Here is a 27,728-nt window from a genome sequence, read left to right as displayed (position 1 = left end):
TAAATACAGATGATGATGATGATAACTGATTCAGAGTATCTTGTTATTAAGACTCAATTGAACTAAGTTATCCTTTGCAAGACAGACCTCAATGATTCAAGTTTGCCCTTTAAGCTTTTATATTTGGTCAGATTCCATGAACTATTGCCAAGAAGCAAACACTCAAAGCATAATACTAGAGTCTTAATGATTTTGTAGGAAGCTGTGATCATAGAATGTTCACACCTATCAGAACCCCTGCTGTAAAAAAAAAAAAAAAACTCTTCATTGAAGTTTTGACAGGAACAGGAAATACATTAATCAAATACTGAGTGGCATACAGAAGAGTATAATTTTAAAGTGGTATGGTTTTGTTTGCTCCCCAGATATAGGAGAAAAAGTGAATGACAAACAGCATCTTACTTCCTGGCTCTGGAATGCTACTGGACCCATAAAACCAAATCAGTCATACATAAACCAGCTTCTCTTACTTAAAGTAAGAGCACCAAATCTATCTTAATCCATTTTGGAGAACGAGCAAAGACAGCTGTGCACAAGAAGCTCCTATTTTGTGGAAATAAAAAGGAGAATTATGACACTTAAAAATACATAAAAAATAAGACATGCTCTCTCCCCAATATCTGCCAATTTTTAAAAAGTCTTTGAAATTGATCAAACATGAGAGATTTACTTGTCCACTAGTCATCCAGGAACAGTGTCATCCATCGAGTTAACGTCAGGTAAAGTTCACGCAATGGTCATCCAAGAGAATCACCTCTTATTTTAGCTTCCCACTTTTTGACACTCTTCCTCCTCCTGGATCTCAGTTTTCATCTTCTAAGCTCAAGATGACTCCTGTGATTACTCATTAGTTTTGATCTGCAGGCTCTGGCACTGCTGGCCACATCATTCTTCCTGAAATTACTTCCTCCCTTGGCTCCTGCAAGACTATGGGACCTTGCACCTCCTCCATCTCAGACCATTCCTCCTATGATACTTCTTCCCATTTTTAGCCAATGGATGTGTGTCCATCTCAGCCCTCTGTGTTGTTCCTGCTAAAACACCAATATTCTATCTGGATACACAACTTCTAAATAATTCACTTTTAGCCTTGACTTGCTTTCCCGGTTCCAAGTCTGTACCCTCCACAACCTAAGGGATATACTAATTGCTCATCACACCGCTGCTTCAAAGAAAACATGCTTGAAACTGAATATACCATCTTTTCCTTCACACCCCAAACGGTTCCTTTTGCATTTTTTGGTAATAGATTGACCATTATTTATGGCACTCATGCTAAAAACTTGGGGTCCTTTTTCTTTAACCTCTTCCTCCTTCTAACAACCAATGTTAAGTCCCAGTGCCTAATTCCAGTGTCCTCTGTCACATATCTCACAACCACCCTTTACTTGCTTTTCTAACCTTACCAACCAAAAAAATACTGCTCAAAGATACTTGTTTTAACACACAAGTAAGCACTCTTCCTATCTCCAGTTTCTTCTCTTTCCTCCATAATGCCACCAGGTTAAACTTCTAAAAATATTAATTTGACTAGGCCCTTCCCCACTCAAAAGTTCTTCTGTAGTTCAATATCACCTTTATAAGATAAAGTATTGACTTCTTAGACTAGCTTTCAACTCCCTCAGCAGTTTGCTCCTGAACTTCTGGCCTCATTTTTCACAATCTTCCATTAAAATATCATAAGAATAAAAGCCCCTATACAGATCTATACTCATTAAAGTAAAGCAATAAAAACAACATATGCTTAGGAAAGGGACCCCTTTCTGCTTCTGTGTCTCTTCTGCAAAGTAAATATTCAATGTCTTTATTTATGAATCAGAGGCTTTTATCCTATGATATTCCCAGAAACATCTCTCCTCATCCTTCTGAGTAAACACTGGAGTATAATTCCAAGGTCTGTTTCCTTGCCCTCAACTCCCTTTACCTCTGCTAAGACTTAATTGGAAAGAAAACAAGTCTATTGCTGCTCTGTCTTTTATTTTTCCTTCTATTTCTAATCTTAAACTCCCAGCACTTTCCTTTTTTGTGTGTCCCTAACAGGTATACTGGACCTGAAATTCTCTAGGATGCCCATAAATTGTTCAGAAGTAAGGCCAAGTGTAAGGAAAATGATCAGGGACTTCCCTCATGGTGCAGTGGTTAAGAATCTGCCTGCCAATGCAGGGGACATGGGTTTGAGCCCTGGTCCTCTGCCAATGCAGGGGACACGGGCTCGAGCCCTGGTCCGGGAAGACCCCACATGCTGCGGAGCAACTAAGCCCGTGTGCCACAACTACTGAGCCTGCGCTCTAGAGCCCGGGAGCCACAACTACTGAGCCCACGTGCCACAACTACTGAAGCCCGCACGCCTGGAGCCCGTGCTTGGCAACAAGAGAAGCCACTGCAATGAGAGGCCTATGCACCGGAAAGAAGAGTAGCCCCAGGTCACCGCAACTAGAGAAAGCCTGTGCACAGCAATGAAGACCCAACACAACCAAAAATAAAAAAATAAATAAATAAAAAAATTCTGTCTGGAAAAAGTTGATAAAAGAAAAAAAAAGGAAAATGATCAGATGGAAAGAGTTTTCTTTTTCTGTTCTTCCCAACTATAGAGGAGGACCCTCTGATACACACTTAAGAAAAACAAAATCTTAAAAGAAAAAGATCATTTACACGTCCATATAGTCCTATGCACTCTCCTCCCATAGACGGAGACATGGATGGTACTGTTTGTCCTTATGACCATACACCATTTTCATTATTTAAGAAACTTCACTCAAGAGCAAAGTCTGTACAGAACATGAATGGAATAAAAAGTCTACAGTGAACATAAAATGAAGATTAAAAAAAAAAAACTTCAGTGAAATTCCACAGTTGTAGCAGGCCATTTGGGCTATGCCTCAGACTTGCTGGGACTAAGTCCCATTCTTGCTTTCAGGGCTTACTCAAGGGAGAGACTGGGAAGTCCTGATCTTGGGGCATCCATCATGGCCCTGGGTTATACTTGTCCATGTGTTCATTTGACCAGCATCTAAACATCAAATATGTGCCAGACACTGGAAATACAGAGACAAAGTACAGCCCTTGCCTTCAAAAAGCCATCTAGCTGGGGGTATCAGAGTACCAGAACACTACATGGTAGGTAGACTGAGGCTTTCACTCATTAAGAATAACTTTAGTGAGTGTGAGTTGTTAAGCACTGTTCTAGGCACTGGGGAGACAGCAGTGAATAAAACGCAAAAATCTCTCCATACTCTAGAGCTAATATTTGAGAGGGATTCTTGAGTGCATCTAGGATTGGGTTTGCTCTAGGAAAGATCAGACCTCTTGTTGCATTCCAGAACATAAACACGGTAGACCTAAAACCTAACAGTAAATCAAACATGAAGCTAGAAGTAATTTTTTAGTTTCCCCATATGATGATTTATTCCATGATCCAACAGGGATAAGTGGGCATTCCAATGTCTAAGAGAAAAGACCTCCCCAAACGTTATAGGACCAACTGGACATTTTTGCTAAGGCTGACCGTCATAAACATACAGATCTAGTTCCGGAGAAACTAGATAAATAAATATGTACTCATTCTCAGCCCTTTTCAAAGAGGCAACAAAATGATCACAACCACTACCATGGTCTCAAAATTACTACTTGTCTTTATATAATGCCTGATACTTTTTTTCAAAGCTCTTTCAAAATCACTATTTTATTTCTTTCACCAAAGCTATAAAATAAATAGGGTGAGCATTATCACTTCAGAGATGAGGAAACGGACACAGAATGGGCCCTACCTAAAGTCATACAGCTTACCAGTAAGTTTAGGAAAACAACTGGATTCTCAGTAAATGGCTCATCCATTACACCAGACTGTGGAGCTATAAGCATTGAGTCCCCAGGCTTCAAAGTACCTGGCACAGAACTGGCACATAGTAAACCCTGGCTGTCTTATTCATCTGTTACCCCAGGTGTCTAGAGCAATATTTGTTGAATGAAAGAATAAACAACGGATGGATGGGACTTCCCTGGCAGTCCAGTGGTTAAGACTCCGTGCTTCCAATGCAGGGGGCATGGGTTCAATCCCTGGTCAGGGAATTAAGATCCCACATGCTGTGCAGCATGGCATGGCCAAAAAAAAGTAATAATAAAAGGATGGATGAATAATAATAAGTGGATGGAGGAGGAGTGGCCAGACTAAGTGAAGGTTTGACTCATACATCAGCTATACAGACAGCAGCTTTCATAAAATTACATAAAATTGATTTCACAAATGCTTTTCAAAAGCTTCTAAACTGCTTTTTTTAACTTCTGTACCTGATTAGTTTTAAACCAAAGTAGACGGTTTTCCCTGACCCATTTTCAAAGCTAATCTCTAAATCCCTTGGTTCCAAAATCGTACGGATTAAATATTTGTTCTGTGAAAATGTATAATGGGTCAGGCAAGAAAAAATTCAAAAGTGTAAGTATACAGATTAAATTTCCAGAATTCAAGATAATAACAAAAGAGTTACATTCAAAGCCCTTCAGTGTGAGGAATCTCCAATGAGAGTTTAGTTGCCAATATTTCAAAAGCTACTTGTCATAAACCCAATTACATGAAAATAGTTAACAGCAGAGCACAGCAGCCAAACTGAAAAAGGGAAAAACAGATGCTTGCAGAAACAATGAAGGCTCTATGATTTTGGATCTAGACTACATTTGAACACCTAACATGGTTTTCTGATAGAAAACCAGAAGTGCAGCATTTCCAACCTTGTGAACTGCATCACCCTTGCATGCTCTCCCCAGATTAACAAAGCTGGGGTGCAGCTTACATACACTTGCTCTGCACAGTATCCAGCACAATGGTGACTGTCAATAAACGTCAAACTAATTGGGATAATTCCACAAAAAATTGCAGGTAAGAACATAATTCTGCGATGACTATGGAGTACTTGGGTTGACTCATAAAACAGAGATTTTTTCTCCCCTTCTTCACTAAAATGTAAATATTAGGATTTCTTTGCCAGCGCTTTTGTCTGCAGCCGTCCTCAGCACCTTATGCTCCCCTGTACCTGTGGAGTAAGATTATTCATCTATGGGCTAATAGCAGCCTTGCTTTGACTTGACTTAACGTACCTGTGCAGTGTGGTATACTTGGAAGTAAAGAACTAGACCATGAGAGAATAGGATGGGGCTCTCCTAGACCCAAATCCTTATTTTATACAGGAAACTCAAGCCCAGAGAGGGAGAGTGAATTATCCCTGGTCCAGAAGCCAGTAAGTGAGGGAGCTCACAGGACTGGAATCCAGATCTGCTGGGGATGCACAAAAATGGCATACATACATACATATATATACACACACACACACACACACACACACACACACACACATATGGCATATACACTGTAGATATATACTGTATGTATACATATATATGGCATATATATACACTATATATATATACTATCTGTAGTGTGTGTGTATATATATATACTATTAGATATTATATTTAGCCCCAATGAATCAAAGTAACCACACTATAATCATCTTTTTGCCACAGTGCTGTTTTGCTGAGGTGCTGCTACTCAGATGACTTCATCTTTAATTTTACCCTCTTGGTTCCATTCTGAAAAACACATCTGCACACTGGGCTACCACCAGTGACTTAGCCAAAGCAATGACTCTCCCAGGTAAAGTCACATTCAAGGGCCCACTTCCTCACAGTCACACTCTGACTCACCGTGGAGGTATCTCCTCCCATATTCCCAGATTTGAAGCCTAAACCTGAGAGTAGTGTAGTACGATGCATTCCAGCCCTGACTTTGGCCTCTAGGAAGTCACTGAGTCTTTCTGGAACATTTTTAAATAAAATATTTATGGAGCAACTTTCACGGCAAGTATTATGTATCTGGCACTGAGCTACGGTGTGATAATAACAACTAATTTCCTAAAAGTGGCAGGTACTCTGGTAACTTTATAATCTCATTGGATCCTCTTAACAACTTTCCCCCAAAGGATGGTTCAATTATCTTCCTGTTTCACAAATAAGGAAATCAAGGCTTAGTGAGTTCTCACATTATTTTTTTTTTCTATTTTACAGGAGAGGATCCTGAGGGTTAAAGAAGCTTACCCAGAATCTGCCTAACATTAACTAGCGAACAGAGCGGCTAGGGAGCAGCAGAGACAGGATTCAAACCCATGGGTGGCTGACCCCAAAGATGCTCCTTAGGAATGAGGGAGCCGGGAGTAATGCTGGCAGAAAGCTCTCTGCTCTCAGTCTCCTTTGGGGACCACTTTAGCTGAAGAGAATCACCTTGCCCAAGATTATGCCCCCTTTCTGGGGTGACCAGCATCCAATGGCCGATCAGTAAGGTATAAAGGCCTGGCCCCATTTCCCCCACTCAGGACAGCTCTGAAGGGTCATCCATCTTCAGAACTCCCTGCAGGTCGGCTGAAGCTTCTGCTGAGGCTGTATCATCACAGCCTGCCTGTTCCCCCTGCCCAGTCCTGCTTCCTTCGTTTCCCTTCCAGGGGTGCTCATCCCCAGAGCACTCCCTGACTAACTTCTCCACGCTCATCTCCACCTCAGAGTTGGCTGCCCAGAAAACCTGACCCGCAGTATCCACATTCTTTTCACTTTACCAGGCTGCTGACTCAGTTGTTTCATCTGTAAAAGGGGAGGTTGGATTCGATGAACCCAATCTAGTTTTAGCTTCAAAACAGCAGTGTGGCATAGGTGAAAAAGGTTAGGAGTCAGAGGATCTGATTTCTATTATCATCTCAGCCACTAACTAGCAGCATGACCTTAACCCCTGAGATTCCCACTTTCTAGTCTATAAACTGGAATGACATGATCCATCTTTCTTTCACAGTTGTTGAGAGCACCAATTTAGAAACTACAAAGCCCATATTAACAGAAGTTACTATTTTCTTGATAATTATTACCGTTAAAAATTTGTGGGAGCTGCTGTAACAGGAGCAGACCAGCAAGGACTAAAATGCTGCTGTTCTACAATTCTCTGGGGAGACCCAACCAAGGTCCCTGGCACCCCACTGCAAAGCTCGTGGCAGCCCTGTCCAACTCATATAACACCACGTACATCTATGCTTATGGTATTCCTCCAGTCTCAAAGGACTGTCCTTGACCCTATGCCTCTTTACCTCCAACTGGATGTTACTGCATGAATCACACCTTCTTCTTCTTCTTTTTTTTAAAAAAATATTTTTATTCGAGTCTAGTTGATTTATAATGTTGTGTTAGCTTCTGCTGTACAGCAAAGTGAATCAGTTGTACCTATACACATATCCACTCTTTTTTAGATTCTTGTCCCATATAGGTCATTACAGAGTATTGAGAAGAGTTCCCTGTGCTACACAGTAGGTCCTTAAAGTTACGTACTTTATGTGTAGTAGTGTGTATATGTCAATCCCAATCTCCCGATTCAGCCCTCACACTTTCTTCTTCTTCTCTCTTCAACTTCCTCCCCTTTACTGGCATGAGCCCCTTGGAAATTTACCTATTTTCTATCCTCCTAAAACCACCAGCCGCAGCAGCAGCACCACCAAACGCTCTCATGTCCCTGTGTTCTTCTCCAATTACGCTTCATCCCTTGGCTGTACCATCTGTGACCTTTTTTACTTCCCATTCACTTAACCATTGATACATGGCTTTGCCCTGCCTGGTTAAAGTCATCAATGACTTCTCATCTATCCTCATCTTACTCGACTGGCTGATGACATCTGACACACAAGATAATCCCCTCCTTGAAACTCTACTCATTTGGTTTCTGAGACAACTCTTTCTTGGTTCTCCTGGAACTTCTTGGATTATTTTTTCCCCTCAAATCTGTTGTGAGCTCCTTTTCCTTTGACCATCTTTTAAATCTCAGGGTACTCCTAGAGCTTCATCCCTAGGACCTCATCCATTTAATAATTTCAACTACCATCTGTGACAGTGACTGCCAAATCTTTATAGTTTAAATCTCTTAATTTTTGACTTGTATAGTCTTCCTTATGCTCTCCTTTGCTCCCTTCTGTGGCACTGGCATCTAGCTGGTCGCCTAACTTAGAAATCTAAGTCTCCCTTTGCCCTTTCTCTCCATGGTTACTGAGTGTTATCCTTTCTGTCTCCTAAATACTTCTTCTTTTTTTTAACCCCCTAAATATTTCTTGAATCTGCTTTCTCTTCCCCATCACCACCACTGTAGTGTTAATTCAGGCCTCCCTGTCCTTGTCTACACTGCTGCAATGACCACCTAACGGATTTTCCTGCTCCCAGTTTCAAAACCCTCTAAACTATTTTCTCCATGGTGGTAGAAGGATCTGTCTAAAACACAAACTCTGATCAGATTGCTCTGGTATCACCTAGAACAATAACAGAAACACCAAATTGTCTGGTTACAGTATGCCTTCATTGGCAGCCTGCCATGATTCAAACTTTGCCCACCTCCCTGGCTACTTCATCTGTACTTCCCATTCCCAGCTTTGTGCTCCAGCAACACTCAATGCTCATAACTCTTCATGCACACCACGCTGCTTCGTGCCTCTGCTTCTCGTCACACTGTTTTCCCTTCTGCCCAGAACACCGAACCCTTTCTCCCCTGACCTGGCTAACCCTTCCTCACTCAAGACTCAGTTGACTTGTCATCGTCCTGAGCAGGTCTTCCTTGATAGAAGGATTAGGTGTCTCTCTTCAGTGTTCCTGTGATACCCGGTGCACGTTGCCATCACTGTAACTCTACATTGCTTCAAAATTGCTTGCACGTCTACTTCCTTGTTCTGACAAAAAACACTTGGTGGCTGAACACATGAGTCACGTATTTTGCTCACAAATCTTCAATTTGAGCAGGGCTCCGTGAGAATGGCTTGTCTTTGCTCCACTCAGTGTCAGCCAGGGCAGCTCTCCCGAAGCCGGAGAATCTACTCCCAAGATGTTTCATTCATAGCACTGACAAGCAGGTGTTGCCTGTTAGTTCCTCTCCACCTGGGTCTTTCCACAGGGCCATTTAGGCTTCTTCACAGCATGGTAGCTGGGTTCCAAGAGTGAGTGTTCCAAGAGACAGGAAGTGGAAGCTGCTAGTTTCTTAAGGCCTGGGCCCAGAAACTGATATAGTTTCTGAGTAGAAACAGAATAGACTTCTGCTATAATCTATCTTCAGGTAGTCACAGGGCCCAGATTCAAGGGGGTGGGGTGGGGGTAGGGGGTAGGTAGAGCTCTAACTTTTGACAGGAAGAGTGTCAAAGAATTTGGGGGGGGCCATGTTTTAAAACCATCTGACTCTTCTATTGGACCATGAGCTCCTTTAGGACTCACGGTCATGCCATGTGTCTGTTGAATGAATACATTCATTCCTGGACCAAGCTACCTTCACAGAACTTCACAATAACTTGCACCAAGGAGGCCGATTCCAGACCACTCAACCACATCAATTAGCAACAGGAACAAGGCTCAAAGGAAATCAGTCCTACAGCATTTTAGAAGTTGGAGGGATTTATAATCTAGTCAAATCATAGTCTTTCACTTTACCTAACCAAATCAAACCAAAACAAACAAAAAACCTGAGGCGCATAGACAAAAGAATATGGCAAAGATTCTGTGTGGGTCAGTTATATAAAAAATAGCAATGATTCATAATTTATTATTTGTGGGATGTACATGCTATTTATTTGCTCACTTTCTTTCCTTTAGCAAGTCAGAGTTAATTAAACCTTGGAGTCTGAGTGATGAGCACTGTTAGTTTTCTTTCTTTTAAAGGAGGACACTATTTACTTTTGCAAATTGTGTCCCATTTACAGCTATCAGTGTAATTCAATCATTTGATGATGCACTATGTGTCTTGGTAAAATGTTTTGTGGCACACTGATGACTCAAATACTATGCACTGACATGCATCTAGACATTAAACAGAATATGGAAGAATGCCTAAGACCCTAATTATTAGGCATCTAAACATGACTGATGCAAACACAAATGTGAACTGAGGTGTTCGAGTTTGAATTATTAAATGTAATTATTAAAGTCAAAGGAAATGATATAATTTGACATTAATACGGTTCAAATCACAAGCCTAATTCTAAAAGTTGAATTTTGAGCAAATTAAAAAAAATTAATTTGTTGAATACAGAGAGATAACTAATTATAGCTTTAGAAACACACAGTTAGACCTGAAAATATTTAATTTCTTCTAGGCTTTCTCAGGAGCTTCCAAAACACTAGATAATCTTATAGAAGTTATAATGACTACAACTACCAAAAAAAAAAAAAAAAAATGGTGGGAATTGTCAATTCACTGAATACATAGAAGCATTTTACCAAGAAAGTAGTTATCAGTTTTCCCCAAAGGAATGAATTTTTTTTTCCCTCAGAGTTCTTTTCCTGCCTAGCAGAACATTTAAAATGTAACTTCCTAAATGCAATTACCTTGTAAATCAGACTGCCTATATGACTGCACTTTAAGCAATGTGGAGGAAGGGCACAATGCTAATTTAGCAATAAATAAATAATAAAGATAAATCACACGGGATGCTGGTTTACTACACAAACTAAGAGGTATATTTATAACATTATTTGCACTTCCTACCCAATGTTTATGCAGTGACTACATCTTGCCCAATACAACATCTGAGAAACGACAAGATCCCCAGGAACAGATCAGAGATAAACTGGAAAAAAAAAAAAAGAAAAACATAAACCTCTTGCAAGCCATTTGAGACATATTGCAGGAATTCCCAAACACCCATCCACAAAGGCTGCATCTTTTTTGTTTAGAGCAAAAAGAAAGGCTGCTCCTCGGGGTTAATCATTATCACAGTACTTTATATACCAACTATAAGCAAGGCTTTGGGTTGGGCACAAAATGGTTCAGAATCTGTGTACACCTGCTAATTCAAATTCTCTAGCAGGTAACAGTTGAACATTCTTCAAGACAAGGCAACATGGAGCTTACATAAGCTTCCAACATATTTGTCTACTTCAGATGGAACGTAGCTTTACTTAAAGAGATGTGGGAGTACCCTGGGGTGGGAACAGAAGGACAGTTATTTCTTCGCAACCTGAAACAGCAATACAGAATACAGTAATGATAGCTACAGTTGACTGACAGCTTACTCATTTGTCAGGCACAATGTTAAGTGCTTTATGTGTATTTTTCATTTACTCCTCACAACAATCTTTAGAAACAGGTATCATTTGTGAATCCTTGTTTTACAGGTAAGAAAAGCAAGGCTTAAGGCAGTAAAGAGATTTGCCCAAGGGATAGGTGAGGATGATTTGAACAGCCCTGCTCTGCTCCAGGGCTTGAGTCCTGAACCTCTGAACTGCTCACTCCACGTTTAACTATCCATTTAATCTAATTTATGCACTGTTTATATAAGCTATACAGGTGAAACATATGCTTTCATTATAAAATAATTTAGAAATGGATAAACACAACTGATTTTTAATTGACTGTTAACTACCACATTAAAATACAGTTGACCCTTGAACAGTGTCGGGGTTGGGGGCACCGACCCCCTGTCCAGGTGAAAATCCAAGTGTAAGTGGACCCATGCAGCTCAAACCTGTGCTTTCAAGGGTCAAATGTATTCCTTCAGTTATAAAATGCCCCATTATTTTATACAGTAAGCAAAAAAAAAAAAAAAATCCATCAATTATAAGATGATGATAAGACATATGCCAATCTTAGAGATATTAAAATACAAAAACGCTTGTCTTAAAACTGATGAAGTACAGCGTGTTTATTTTACCCGCTTGTTCCTCTTTCTTCTATTAAGCATCCCTTTCCAGTTTCATACATTAGCTTCTCTTTACTTGCTTCTTAAAGGTTGGTGTTCCCAGAATTAGTTCCATCCTCTTTTTTGCTGACTACTCCCTCCCCTTGGGCAATCTCAGCTATCTGCAAGGGTTCAACCATTTTCTGGTAAGGATATCTGTAGCTGAGTCTTTCTCCAGACTCCAGACTGTATTTCCAATGGTTTCCCTCCAAACTGATATTGTGTTAATCTCTTAAGCTCAATATGTTAAAAAAACAAACTCATGGTCCTAACCCAAAGCCTGCTTCTCCTTCTGGGTTCTGCCTGGTGGCGAAGGCATAGTGGAGTATACTGTAGGAAGAAAAGACTTTAGACTATAGGTCCAAGTTCAGAGCTCAGCTCTGACACTTAGCCTTCTGTCAGACTTTAGGCGATTGATCTATCCTTGCTCAAAAAGTCTGCTTCTTTATCTAGAGTGGGGTTAATAACTTTCAGATGGTGGTAAAGATTAAATCAGCTAACTTATGAAAATAACTATCACATTGTCTAATACCTAATAAGCCCTCAATAAACGGTTGCTATTCAGCTGTTATTAGTTAATGATATCCTCTTCTGCCTAGGAACCTAAGTTAGAAATTTGGAAATATCACTACCTCCTGCTTTTATTCAAGGTCTACTCAGGCACCAAATGCTACTGATGCTACTTGAAGAAATATCATTCCTTCCCTTGTGTGAAAAATTTAAGTTTCTTCTTTTTTGCATTAGAATTTAAACATGTTCAAGTCTCTCCCATTTAAAAAACACTGTCTCGGGGCTTCCCTGGTGGCACAGTGGTTGAGAGTCTGCCTGCTAGTGCAGGGGACACGGGTTTGAGCCCTGGTCTGGGAGGATCCCACATGCCGCGGAGCAACTAGGCCCGTGAACCACAGCTGCTGAGCCTGCGCGTCTGGAGCCTGTGCTCCGCAACGAGAGGCCGTGAATAGCGAGAGGCCCGCGCACCTTGATGAAGGGTGGCCTCCGCTTGCCACAACCAGACAAAGCCCTCGCACAGAAACCAAGACCCAACACAGCAAAAATAAATAAATTAATTAATAAACTCCTACCCCCAACATCAAAAACAAAAACACTGTCTTGGGGCTTCCCTGGTGGTGCAGTGGTTGGGAATCTGCCTGCCAATGCAGGGGACACAGGTTCGAGCCCTGGTCCGGGAAGATCCCACATGCCGCGGAGCAACAAAGCCCATGTGCCACAACTACTGAGCCTGTGCTCTAGAGCCCGTGTGCCACAACTACTGAAGCCCGCGTGCCTAGAGCCCGTGCTCTGCAGCAAGAGAAGCCACTGCAACGAGAAGCCCGCGCACCACAACAAAGAGCAGCCCCCACTCGCCGCAGCTAGAAAAAGCCCACGCACAGCAAAGACCCAACGCAGCCAAAAATAAATAAATAAATATTTAAAATAAAATAAATAAAAAACACTGTCTTCCTATTGAGGCCTGTGATATAATTTCCCATTGCTCCAAGTACCTCAGAAAAATTTAAGTTTGTTTTTTGAAAAGATCTACATATTTCTTAAGCTCATTTCTGGCATTTTATATTATTATCGAGAATTGGGTTCTCTGCTTGTTAATTTTGTCCCTCCCTCCCATTATACTTTCTAATGGGTATGGCTGGAGTATAAGATAGCTGTTGACATTTGTCTTTGTCCTATAGTTTACTGTCTTAGTCCCTTATTAAACTTTTTAAAATTAGGAAACAAAACCTTTTTACCACAAAAACTTTGAACATATATATAAAAATTTAAACCACTTGTAGTTTCAACATCGAAGATAACCACTTTTAATAGCTGTGAGTTAGATTCTTTTCCATATGGCATATCAGAGATTTAAGTCTATTCTATAAAATTGGGGGTCATATTGTATATACTTTTATTATAATATACATAAACATTTAGTATATGTAGGCTAATATTGATGTTATAAATAACATTGTTGTCAACTGTCAATGTAAACCTCACTATTTAAAGATCAAGATTCAGGGCTTCCCTGGTGGCGCAGTGGTTGAGAATCCGCCTGCCGATGCAGGGGACACGGGTTCGTGCCCTGGTCCGGGAAGATCCCACATGCCGCGGAGCGGCTGGGCCCGTAAGCCATGGCTGCTGAGCCTGCGTGTCCGGAGCCTGTGGTCCGCAACGGCAGAGGCCACAACAGTGAGAAGCCCGCGTACCGCAAAAAAAAAAAAAAAAGATCAAGATTCAGACTGATTTAAAAGATAAAAACTAATAAATGTTTGGAAGTGACATGACAAGTGATAATCAGAAGAAATTATAGCTATAATAATTTCAGATAAACCTCAATTCATGAGAATAAAAGTGAAAAAAGTAAAAGAGGGTTATTTATTTTTCTATTTTTTTTTGCAGTACGCGGGCCTCTCAGTGTTGTGGCCTCTCCCGTTGCGGACCACAGGCTCCGGACGCGCAGGCTCCGCGGCCATGGCTCACGGGCCCAGCCGCTCCGCGGCACGTGGGATCCTCCCGAACCGGGGCACGAATCCGTGTCCCCTGCATCGGCAGGCGGACTCTCAACCACTGCGCCACCAGGGAAGCCCCAAGAGGGTTATTTTTAATTAATAAATGTTCATCCACAATAAGGAAATAATAGACTTATGCTATAAACATTTCAACAGCAATCAATAGAGAGACACTACACTCTTTAAAAAGAGAAGGATAAATAGAAATTCAATAGTATCATGAGATTCCAACAGCATCTCAGTCCTTTTCAGATTAGTTAGAGAGCTAGAAAAATCTGAGAGGATGTAGAAGGCTTGCTGTTTTTGAAAAATCCATTGTGAGCATCTTCACATTTCCATACCAATAAGCATACATATAAAATAGTTTCTCAATGTTTTTTAAAAGTCCATGCCACCTTTAACTGAACTTAAAAATCTCAATCCTGCCTTTAATGTTTAAAATATATATTTTTAAATCCCAAACTTAAAATATTAAAACAATGGCAGATTTGGGGGAACCATGTTTTTAAATTGAAGTAGAACTGACCTACAATACTATGTTACTTCCAGGTGTACAACATAGCGATTCACTATTTCTATACGTTACAAAAGGATTACCACGATAAGTCTAGTTACCACCTGTCACCATACAACGTTATTACAATATTACTGACTGTATTCCTTATGCTGTACATTTCATCCCCGTGACTCATTTATTTTGTAACTGGAATTTCGTACCTCTAAATCTCCCTCATCTATTTAATTCATTCCCCCACACCCGAACCCTCTAGCAACCACCTGTTTGTTCTCTGTATCTATGAGTCTGTTTCTGTTTAGTTATGTTTGTTCATTTGTTTTTTTTAGATTCTACATGTAAGTGAAATCATACAGCATTTGTCTTTCTCTGTCTGACTTATTTCACTTGGTCCATTCATGTTGTTGCAAATGGCAAGATTTCATTCTTTTTATGGCTGATTAACATTCCATTATACATGTGTGTGTGTATGTAATTTCTTTATCCATTCATCTACTAATGGACACTTAGGTTGCTTCCATATCTTGGCGATTGTAAAGAATGCTGCAATAAACATAGGAGTGCATATATCTTTTCGAACCAGTGTTTTTGTTTTCTTCAGAAAAATACCCAGAAGTGGAACTGCTGGATCATATTGTAGTTTGATTTTAATTTTATGAAGAACCTCCCTACTGGTTGCACCAGTTTACATCCCCACCAAGAGTGCACAGGCTTCCCTTTACTCCACATCCTCTCCAGCATTTGTTTTTTGTTGTCTTTTGGATAACAACCAGTCTGACGGGTGTGAGGGGATGTCTCATTGTGGTTTTGATTTGTATTTCTCTGATGATTAGTGATGAGCATCTTTTCATGTGCCTCTTGTCCATCTGTATGTCTTCTTTGGAAAAATGTCTACTCAGTCCTCTGCCCATTTTTTAATTGAGTTGGGTGTTTGTTTGATGTTGAGGGAAAAAAAATTTTTGCTTAAAAGCTCTGATCAACATAAGCACTGAGTATTTTTGCTTGATGAAAATGTTTGCCTTCTAACCTAAGTGGTGTGGGAAAGAGAATTTGACATGGGCCATGCTGATCAAACCACTTTGCTTTCACAGTCACGGATGGAGAAAAACCAGCCTTGCAAATATATGTGGATGAAATGAGTGCCATTCAAAGTCCACTAATTTGTTTTGGAGTAAACAGGGAAATATTTTACTCAAAAATTCTCCAAAGTGATTTTTCTGGAAGTTATTTTGGCAACTGAACAAAACTTCAGTTCTAAACACTTGCCACAAAGACCTTCCAGCACAGACTGCATATATGTGAGAAAAGTATTCCTCACAAGTTCCCAGTGGATTTTCAGCTGTGAGTTGAAAAACTATCATCCAAATTTATTCTTCACACAGATTAAGTTAAATTTATCTCCTCCCTGAATCTTTTTTTTTTTGATGATTTTAACAAATAAGAAAATTAAGAGACTTGTTTGGTACAACATGTCTACTTTCCTACTTTCGTTAGGAAAGTAGACTCTGGCCCTAGACTGGGTTGCAAAGCTGATTCTGCCAGTTATTAGCTGGGTGCTCTCGGGCAGGCTACTACGACCTTCCTGTGTCTCTGCATCCATACCTGTAAAATACGTAAAATACTACCTGTACCTATTTCAGATGATTGTTGTGAGCACTACGTAAGATAATACATGTAAAGCATCAGAACAACATCTAGCTTGCAAGAAGCACTTGAAAAATGTTCGTGAGTCTTATTAGTACAGCTGAACTTTGGCTGCAAAAACTTAATGTATTAAGTAATAATGTTGGGTTTTACCCCTTGAACTTTCAGTTTTTTGTATATAAAACTTTCAAATACATCTTCCAAATGTTATGCTTTGCTGAATGTTTGCAAGTTTGAAGCAGTTGCTTTTGTCCTTATCGTCTCAGAAACAGAGCGACGTTATCCTTCTGCTCGTTAATCTTTCCAAGCACTTTTCCTTCTGACATGATTGAAAAGGTCTAACAGAACATGAGGCAATATAAATATTCATTGATTACTTCTTCTGATAGTTCGGCTTCAATTTTTAACATTAAAACCTTCAATTCATCTGGAATGTATTTTAATGTAAAATATAAACTTTGGATTTAAAGTAGTGTCACTAAAACATTATCAATGGTTCCAAATGTTTTTCTTGAATAAGCCAACTTTCCCCCACTGATTTGAAAATCTGTCACACACCAAAATTTTACATGTGCTTATTACAATATCTGTCTGTTTATTTCTTACTGTTCTCTCAGCGGAACTTATGTTTCACAGAGAAAGGGGCTTGGTTGCTTCGGTTCACTGCTGGATCACCAGAGTAATGCTTGGCTCATAGAAATAAATGGCTGGAAGAGGATTTCCTCTTTTGACCTCAACATGATTACTAATTAATTGATTTTCTAATGATAAATGCTACATTATTGAAACAAATCCAAATTTATCATATGTACAGTTCTTTCAATACGCTGCCAGATTTTATTTGCTAATATTTGACTTAAGATTTCATATATCTAGTTTTATGTGAAAGTGTTCTTAACTTTTAAGAAAAAGACAAAACACGGAATTTGGTCATAAGTCATCCTAGTTTCCTAAAATAAACTGGGAAATGTTCTGTATTTTCCCACGCTTTAAAATAGATTAACTAGCACAGAAAATATCCGTTCCTTTAAGATCTGACAGAATTTAACAATTAATATGTCTAGGATTTGCACATTTGGGGAGCAAAGAATCTTTCTTTTAATCTTCTTTTTGTAAACGTCATTCACAATTTTGGCCATTTTGAGTCAATTTTGGTTATTTTTTGTTTTAAATCTATTTTCAGTCATTCATTTTGCAGATTTAATTCATTGTCATAAGGTTAAACATATTACTCCTTTCAAATCTATTTTTTAAAAATTCCCTCTGCATCTATGGTTACAGACCTCTCATTTTTCCTTTTAAAGGTGTGCCTCAGGATCATATTATAGTTGGATTTTTTTAAAAAAGCGAATCCTTGTCATTTAACAGAACAGCGTAGTCACTGTGTGGTAATAAGTTCAGTTTTAATTTAAAACTATATTCTGTTTTTTATGCTTCCAAAACTTTTGCTTTCCCCCTCATTCTTAGCCAATTGATTCGGAAGTTATTCATCCTATTTCTACTCAAGTACTGCTTGACTTTACTTTCTTTATCCTGTATTTCTTCCTTTTTAAAAAATATTTTTTTATTTGGTTGTGCTGGGTCTTAGTTGCGGCTCGCCGGCTCCTTAGTTGTGGTATGCGAACTCTTAGTTGCGGCATGTGTGTGGGATCTAGTTCCTGGACCAGGGATCGAACCCGGGCCCCCTCTATTGGGAGCATGGAGTCTTAACCACTGCACCACCATATCCTGTACTTCTTAATAGATGCCAATAAGAAAGTAACAGTTTCTGGAATCTCCTTGCACTCTTCCATCTTCCTTCTGCTTGCCAAATTGTTGAAACACTTTATAATCGCAGATCCCCATTATTATTAGTCTGTTACATAATTCTTTTCTGAGGACTCATTTATCATTAGTATTATGGCTTACTACTATATTAACAACTCTTATTCACAATTAATTCGCTACCACTTTAAGAAAAAAATACCCTACTATCATTTCTTCCCCTTATCAGGTTCTTTATTCTTGCTAATTACTTATTTGGTGCTTGCATGTCTTCGCATAATTTTCTTTTTTCCAGGGCAAGTACATGAGTGGGATATTCCGCAAATCATTCAATATCAAAGATGACCTTTCTGATGCCCTTTCAAGAAAAGATGCCTCAGCTGGCCGTAAAATTTGAGTAACAACCCTTTCCCCTGGATGTCTAAGGTGATGCTCTGTTGCTTGTTGCATATATAGTGCTACCAGGTAACTGGATACAAATGTATTCTCCTTCTTTTGTGGATAACATCTTCTCCCTCACTCCACTCTACCCCACCCGCACACATGTGATGCTTATAGTTTATTCTTTTTTTAAATACAACAATTTTGTTAGAATATATTTAAAGATTGAATTCTTCATCATTATTATTCTCTTCACTTAATAACAGCTTTCTTGAGATATAATTCACATAGCATAAAATTTCATTATTTTCTGCTGGCTACCTGTGATGTGAAGATTCATGATTCCCTTTAGCTAAGGTGGTGGTGAACGTGTGAAATGTAATTTGTAAGCTCAGGTCATCATCTTGAACCAGAAGCCTACCCTGATGCTGACTGCTGCTGCCATACTGCTACTCCTCCCATCTGTTCCACTGGCTCCATCTAGGAACACACTTTACATACTCCTGGCTTTCTCACTGGGTTCCTCTTCTTTCTCCATTGTTTTGCCAGGTCCAATCCTCACCCTTCCTCTCCTCTCACTCAATACACTCTTTCTGGGTAATCTCATCCACTTCCTGGCTCCAACTGTCATCTCTATCAGTGGTTCTCAAGTCTCTCCCCAAATACTGTTCATATGGAAACATTCTACCATCAGTAACGTCTCTCATTAGACACAGCAATTCACAACTGCAGGGACATCCTGGGATCTCAGCAGGTGCACTTATAGCTTGAAGAAGCACTTCTCCTGTCTAGGGACCTTCAGTCGGAGACACGTCTGTTCCATCTCTGGAGGACAGCATCACCATCCACTGAACTGTCCAATCCAGAAGCCTGGAGGTCATGACTACTAGACTTGAAGACAGAGATGGTGTCTCTACAATTCACCACCATACCTCACAAAGTGTCCAACAGACAGCAGCACAACAAATATTTGTTGAAGGAATTAATTCAATCACTAAATTCTGTGGTTTCTAATTCATATCCTTTCAACTCATCCTCTTCTTTTCACCGGCACTGTTAAGGTCACTATTAGTGTCTACTGGTTACTACTGAAGTCTCCTAGCCTCCAGTCCTGCTTCCCCCAACCCATTCTCCATGCTACAGTCAGTTATCTTTTTCAGTTATAGCAGTACTTATCATCCCTCAACTTAAGGCCCTTTAATATCAAACGTAAAGTTCTCAACAGGCATATAAGTCTATAATTCTCTTGACTATGTACATAGCATTCCTTCTACTTAGAAGAACAACTCAGGTATCATTGTAAAGAGAATTTCTTGATGCCCCAAAACTGAATTAAACATTCATCTTACGTGCTCTCTGAAGTATCCTGTACTTTCCCTGCTGCTGCACCTATTCTGTATTGTAGTTGTCTGTTTACTTGTCTGTCTCCTCAGCTACACTGTAAATTTTGACGGGTGCGCCAGTGTCCTGGTCACTGTATCTCAATGCCCTGCAGAGTTCCTGGCACAGAGTAGGCATTCGATGAGCATCTGGTGAATGAATATATTTTCAAATATCACCAGTGACCATGCAAGTAGATAACTGGAATTTTCATCATGGGACAGGGATTCTGAACCCAGTTGGGATCCATAAACAGGTACGAAGAGGGCATGAACACCATGAAATTGTACCCAACATTCTATGTGTATATACATTTTTGAGGGTAACTTTCAGACTGCCTAAGGAGTCAATAATTCTAGAAACTTAAGAAATATTACCGTTGGAGTTTATTTGGTTAGAAAGGAATATTCTAAATTATATTACAAACAAACAAAAACAAAATGTTGATACACACACACAACACAGACAAATATACCCAGAGACTGACTTAATGATATCAAGCCTTATGGTGAACCTTTTACTGAAAAGGGACAAGAATCAGAGAAGTTAGACAGCTGCAGGAGGACTGAAGAAAACCAGAGGATGCCAGAAAAAGAATTTAGAAAGGTAGAACAGAGAATGAAAAAGAAATTCTGTCTACTCTGCCATTTTATATACGGTCCTTACGCAGTCAGCGTGTGAAAGGTTAGCGCTTCATCACAAAGGATGTCAAAGTCTGAAGATATCTGTAGTTTTGAAAATTGCATCTTCAGCTTGCCATAACGCTGCCTAACTTCAGGATAGTTCTGTCCCACCACTCTAGTTGTCTTTGCAGTTCTGTCCAGTGAATCCCTGTCTAGACACTGACCTTCAACAGAAGGAAAGAAAGAAAAAAGGAAGGCAGCGGCCTGGGCTTATGAGAAAAGAGGGGCAGGGAGAGGAGTAGGTCAAATGCTCATTACTATTCAGGTGACCATCTGTCTCTGGCTCACTCTGCTCCTTTGTCTTTATTCAGGGTAATTTATGCACTTCAAAATTTGCAAGAATCTTGCCAAGATATCATGCACTTTGGTAAAGTAAGGAAATGTACTTAAGTTCTGAAAAATACAGGTAGTTTTGAGAGTTGTAGGTGTTTTTTATAAATGTTGACTACGGTCAGCCTCTCCCCACTAATTTAACATTTAATGAAGCTAGGGAATATGATTTTCCTTTCTTTCTTTTTATTTTGGGGGGGGTGGTATTTCCACATATCACCATATAACATACTATACTGCCTGTTTTGCTTTAGAAAATGCAAACTTTCATGTCATAACATGTTGTTACTAATCTACTAAAGTAGGACAAGTACTTCAGAGGTGACGATAGGCTTGATTTTGAGTGTTTCGATGCTACCCAGCCTAACTTCCAATACCGTAGGGTACACAGTGTAAACCTGATCTTACATTCAAGCTGCCTCTGGCTGTGAAACAAACCTTGCTCACGTGGGGATGAAAAATGGACCCTTTCCTCGGTAGCATCATCTTTCATCCAAAGAAAATGAAAGCCAGAGGATGGTGAATTTGGTCAAAAGGCCTGAAGAATTCATTGACTGGTTAATCAGCCTCTAAATAATCAGGAATGGCCCACAAACCTATAAAGCAATTCATCCCCATCCCATCTAACATCAGTCTACAAGAACAGCTCTGAGTAATATACAGATACAGGAGCCTCATGAATTTAACACAATAATCCAATAGTGTCTTACTTTGCTGCAGAACTCCACTGTATAAAATGGACAAAATTGTGATTGTCAAAACAATAGTTTCAAAGAACCAAGTTTGTACAAAATAAGTCTTTTAAAGATTCTATATTTACCTGCGCTATCTGAAATCTTTGTGAGGTCCTAATCTACTAATAAAAGATATATTATTTTAAATCAGATTGATAACGAGGATTGCTCTGGGTACATCCCTGATAAATGTATGGTGAAATTTAGTGATCAATTATTCTGGCTGGAAGTTGGGGTGAAAGGGGAGGAACAGGAGAGAAAGGGGAAAAATTACCATTTATCAAAGTGCCACCTAACCGTGTACTTATTTGATGCAAGAATCAATTTTAAAAAAATTCCAGGATTCACTTAAGAGTTGTAGTTGAGTTTTGCCCTGTTATCTACTCTGATATCCTTTTTGGCAAGACACTGCTGTTAATGATTTTTTGAAATAGGTAAGCGGAACATGGCACTGAGAAATTGTGCTTTATTTTTTCCATAGCAGTGTGTGGGATTCTGAAACCGTTTCAAATGGTACCGGGACTATTTTGAGGAAAGAGAGAAAGATGAGAATGGAAGAAAAAAATTCTATAACCTCGTCCATTGCCTGCTCTACTTGCATCCTTATCCTTAATCTGGTCGAAATCATTGTGTCCTCCATCTTCTTTAGGTTTCACTGCTGCAAGAGAGACCCAGGTTAGGAAGTGACTTGAGTATGACGCCAGGATCAATGCTGACAATGAGATGAGAGCCAGAAGTGAAGCCAGAAGAGGCTGTGAAGCCAGAACTGGATATGAGTTGTTGGGGGTCCTCACCATGTGACATCTACAATATACATTCCATTCATCCGTACAGGTGTGAAATTTACAAAACCAAACAGATAACACTCACCCAGAGGATAAGGGTCTACTGTCATTGACATAATATTATTTGGTACACTCTAGCTGAAATGTGCACATTATTAAGATGTTCTTAACATGTTACTTCCGGGAAGACTTTTTCTGGTGAAGTGTGGAATGGAAAGGGAACATGGAGCAAGACGACACGGATGGGTACCACCTGGGAAATCCAGCAGTCCGCTCCATCAGATGCCCACAAGGTAGTATTTACCTTGATGGGCCTTGCAGACTCTGATACCCGATTCTCATTGACTGGACCCAGGAATGCAGACTCATGCTAAGAAAACTCACAAGACACTGATGTATTAAAAAAAGAAGGCGACTTTATTATTTACAGTGGACACCAGAAGAATCAGGCATACTGAATCTGCATCAGTCTGTACCAGCCTGATAGTGAATTATCTCCTTGGGAAGGCAAATTACCAGAGGGAAGCTTGGTGTGCACGGAAGCAGAGCAAGTGGAGTTAATTATGCAGGATTCCAGTGCAAAATGGCATGAGGCTCTGCAGCTCTGTACCACAGGGTTATCCACCTGCCAGGCAGGTTGGATGCTTGCCTCAACCTGGCAGGTGCTACTGGTCAGACAGTGCTTTGTTAGGTATCATGACAATTACATTAATAGCTTTTCTTTTTCTCTGTTTTGGAGACAGAGAAAATGCCCTTCTGATGGACATTTTATATGTTTGTGTGTTTTAAAGATGTCAATACCCTCAATTAGGTTACAGTCAAATCTTTCTGCCCAAGGAGTCTTTATGTCTCGTAAGATCACATTGCCTCCCTTGGCTTTAATCTATTAGCTGTTAATTTCTTAGTTTAATTTTCAGAGAGTATTTTCATTTTCCAGCTTTCTGGGATCAAGAGGGGCACGACATGGTAGACTCCACATTTGCCTACAGGTTCCACAAAGTGTCAGTTAAATTCAAATCGACCTGTATTCACTGTGCCAACTTTATGCCCACTGCTGTGCCAGATACAAAATAATATTCAAAAGTGTAACAAGAGCCTCTAAGGAAACACATCTACTGGACACCTATAGCCCTAAGTTCTTCTTAAGGTATACTTTTAATTCATTTTTCACTAGCATTTATAGATCCTCTCCTATATACCAGGATTAACTAGATACAAGAAATACAAAGATAAAAATTGTCTTGTTCCCTTTAAGAGCTTACAGTCTAGCAAAGGAACAAGACATTTAAAAAAAAAGAAAAAAAGGTACTTTGCCAAGTGGTATGGAGCCCGGTGGAAAGCATACTTTTATATATAAGGGGCAGAGACAGAAGCCATTTTTTTTTAAATCTATTTCTAAAATATACTAAATAATAATGATTATTTTAAAAAAGTAACAACAGGGCTTCCCTGGTGGCGCAGTGGTTGAGAGTCCGCCTGCCGATGCGGGGGACACGGGCTCGTGCCCCGGTCCGGGAGGATCCCACGTGCCGCGGAGCGGCTGGGCCCATGAGCCATGGCCGCGGAGCCTGCGCGTCCGGAGCTCCGCAACGGGAGAGGCCACAACAGTGAGAGCCCCGCATACCGGAAAAAAAAAAAAAAAAAAAAGTAACAACAGTGGTTTGAAGCACAAACTGTAGTAAGTTCCTTTCTCGCTTCTCCCCCCTCCATTCTACCTCTCGAGGTTGTCTTCAGTAGTTGGAGAATACTCTTTCACATCTTTTTCTCTGTATTTGAAAAGCGTACACACACACAAACTTTTGCATCCCCCAAACACACATATTTTTACGCATATATAAACATAAATTTCTATATTTTATCAATGTGTGAAATTTATATATTACACATTCTATTTATATAATATATGCACATATACATTTATGTAATATACACACATGTGAGATCATATTATTGTTTTATAACTTGTTCTTTTATGTTTAATTTTTGCTTATAAATTATAACATGTATACAGAAAAGTACACAAAACAAATACGCTCAGTTTGGAAAATAAATTACCCCACAGAGCTCCCACCAGGTGAATAAACAGAGAATTCTGAGTACCCCAGAAACTCTGCACCGCCCCCAAAACGCTAAATTTTATGTTAGCCATTTACAAGCTTTCTGTGTAGTTTTACTACCCGTGAGGCAGGCAAAGTCCAAATTTGCCTGGATCAGCAAATGTCCTCAGGGTAAAAGCAGCTTTAGTTCTCTAAAGAACTCTCGCTGACGTAAAAAATAAATAAATAAATACCCTAACCCTAAAAAAAAAAAAAAAAAAAAAAAAAAACCCTCACTGAACTCTTGCTTTTCCTTATGGTTCCTTAGATTTTCAGGTCTTTGCTGCTCTGAGGATGTTTTCTTATACATATTCAACAGTTTCAATAATTTTCAGCAAGATAATTTGTTCAAATAACTTAATCAGCCATATTTCCAGTAACAAAAATTGGTGTCACTTCTCAATTTCTTCCTGTGTTACAGTTCTGTGTATAAATGTAGATTCTTATCTACTAGATCTTAACTCCTTAGGGGTTATGAGAAGTAAATATCTTGGATTTCCCACAGTATGAATAGTGAAATATGCAATAAATGTACAAAGAACAAAGAGTAAAGGATTGGAAAAGAGAATGAATGTGTAATTACTCCTGCCCTTGAGGAGTTTCCATTTTCTTTTTGTGAGGGAAGATCAGATGTATAGGTATAAAACAATTGACATGAAACAATTTGAGGCAATAAAGATATATGTTTAAATGAAATCACTTATATTCACTGACATGAAGAGACTTCCAAGATATATCGTTAAGTGGGAAAAAAAATGCTGTAGGATGGTGTAGGTGCGTAAAATACATCTAAATCTATAGCTATCTCCATGTGTGTAAATAGAGGTGTGTGTGTGTGTGTGTGTGTGTGTGTGTGTGTGTGTGTATGTGCCTGTGGATATTCTTGCTTATACACAGAAATACGACCCTAAAGACACATTAGTTCTACAGACTGGAATTGGGAAGCCAGGAGTGATCTTTTCCCTTTCAAACATCCTATATATTTGTACGTGAAGCATATACTACTTTTATAGTTAGGGGAAATTTTTAAAATTCTATTCAAGGGCAAACATATACGACAAAGGATATCAAGAACTAAAAACATCCAGGAAGACAGACATTATTGGGGAAGGCTTCTTTGAAAAGGTAGGACTTGAAACAGGTCCTGCAGGACTGGTAGAGTTTAAGTTAGAGGGCAGGAGTGGGGGGAAAGTGGGCTTGGTGAACAAGAGTTGTGCTGCGAGCAGACGTCAGGGGAGAAATTAGAATGGTACCCAGAGAGGACCATAAAGAAGTGCATTCACCTGGCTAAAGCTAACTCCAGTTTACATTAAGAGGCAGGATTAAATGGATGTAGAGCCAGGGCATAAATGTAGAATGTCATTAATATTAAGAGTTTAAAATTGGCGTGATGGGAAACAGAAGTCATTACAGGTTACTTTATGAAGTACTAATATGAGTAACATTAACCTCATGGACTAGTCTGTGTAGAATGAAATCAAACGTGAAACGTCCCTGGTAATTTGTAAAGTGCTAGATCAGTAACTATTGGTTTTACTAAGTAAGTTATTAAATTAAGAGTCACATTTTAGGGAGACCATCTTGGTATTCTTGCACAGAATGCATTACAGGGGGAGAAAGACTCAGAGCAAGGAGATTCCTTAGCAATATCATATACTTGAAAGAGCTTACCTAGTTTATACAATCTGAAAAATGCAGATAACTGTCCTACCTCACAGGACTGTTTTAATAATTAAATGTACATACAATGGCATGGTCAAAATGGATCGGTTCATTTCTTCTCAAATGCTAATTGTCCAGATGTACACTGATAACGATCAGAACTGATGCCCTGGTCGCGGGAATGGAAAAGATAAAGCCCGGAGATTTTTCTAAATAAGTAATCAATAAAGATCTATTTATTGGATGTAGAGAATGAAAGAGGAAAAGATAAAGACTTCGTCTTGGTTTCCATCAGGGAAGACTGGAAGAATGGTGATGTCCCTGACAGAAACTGACCTAGATGTGCAATCTACAACATTTTTGGAGTTGTGACATTCTTACCATGTGAGTTTCACCTCCTCCATCTCTCTGTCACTCTCAACCCACAACCCTCCCCTCTTGGGTATAAGGCAACCTCCTTGTATTAGTACAAATATGGCTTGAAATATTTTAAAATAAAAGTGCATTTATATTCATTTTATTTTGGAAACATTTTTTCAAGAACACATAAAACCTCAAAACAATTGAGACATGCAAAGTTTCTGACTATTCAATGGTTGCAGTGGGCAAAACTTAGCAATACCTTGTTCAAAATCAAAACAAACTCTACATTTGACTTTAAGGAAGAAAAATTCTAGGCAAATAAAATTTGACAGAATTAAATATCTTTAGGGTTTAAAATTATGTGGATTTGTATTTTTATCACATTAAGGGCCAAATCACAAAATTATAAAAATCAAACAAAGATCAATATAAACTAATATAAGTGATGCTTTAAAAATTCTTTTCTGGATTCCAAGTGGATTTTAACTGCTGAGTGGCATGTTATAACCCTGGGCTGTAGTCTTAAAGCACAGTTTATTATAGTTTTAACAGTATTCCAAAAGTTTCAGCTGGATAGTTTTTGTTGCCTAGCTAGAGGTCAAAAGCTTGAGGATTATTACATGATAGAAAACAAAACTTCAAAAAACTTAAAAAGTGACCTGTCATACTTCAGACTCCTTACTTTGCTGTAAGGTCACATTTCTGAAGAAGATGACAGAGTTGGTGATTGTGTAACTAAGCCTCCAGAACTACTTAGGACTCTGGAATGTGATCATTGTTTTGCAATGGAGTTGGTCACCATCGGATGAAAATCTTGGGAAATAAAATATCTTGTTTACCTGCTAGTTCCTGTCAGAGAATAGCTCATTCACACACGGTACCACAGTACTTTAGTCTAAACTCCCAACCTGCATTGCTTGGTACTAATGATTCTATTTTAAAAGAATGTTAAGAATATTTCTACATACTTGAAAAGGTAAACAAAAGAGGGAGGAGGGTCGGGGAAGAGAGAGGAATGGGAGAGAAGAAAAGAAGTGCATCTTTGCTTCACAGTAACGTGGAAAGGGGGAGATAGGAAAGGATGCAGATGAAACGAAATTGGCTCAAGTTGCTACTGCTTGGTTGAAGGTAGAGCTGAGTGCACAGAAGCCCATCTTCT

At 39.4% G+C, this 27,728-nt stretch overlaps 1 protein-coding gene across 9 annotated transcripts in view; it reads right to left on the bottom strand.

Annotated features, from left to right (window-relative positions):
* Window positions 1-27,728, bottom strand: part of NSMCE2 (NSE2 (MMS21) homolog, SMC5-SMC6 complex SUMO ligase) — a 224,350-nt gene that overhangs the window by 82,892 nt on the left and 113,730 nt on the right. For 2 of the 9 annotated variants that reach the window (XM_073794740.1, XM_019932013.3), the window contains exon 5: window positions 22,238-22,321. The exons of 4 other annotated variants lie outside the window; for them this stretch is intronic. In XM_073794740.1, the coding sequence (XP_073650841.1) occupies window positions 22,238-22,321 (84 nt within the window). Of the gene's footprint in view, window positions 1-1,314; window positions 10,620-22,237; window positions 22,322-27,728 lie in introns of those variants that run through there. 3 more of the 9 variants (XM_073794741.1, XM_019932014.3, XM_073794744.1) reach the window with 2 other exon arrangements.

Source organism: Tursiops truncatus, chromosome 17 (genome assembly GCF_011762595.2).
Source record: "Tursiops truncatus isolate mTurTru1 chromosome 17, mTurTru1.mat.Y, whole genome shotgun sequence".
Lineage (NCBI taxonomy): Eukaryota > Metazoa > Chordata > Mammalia > Artiodactyla > Delphinidae > Tursiops > Tursiops truncatus.
This window is presented reverse-complemented; position numbering and strand designations above follow the sequence as displayed.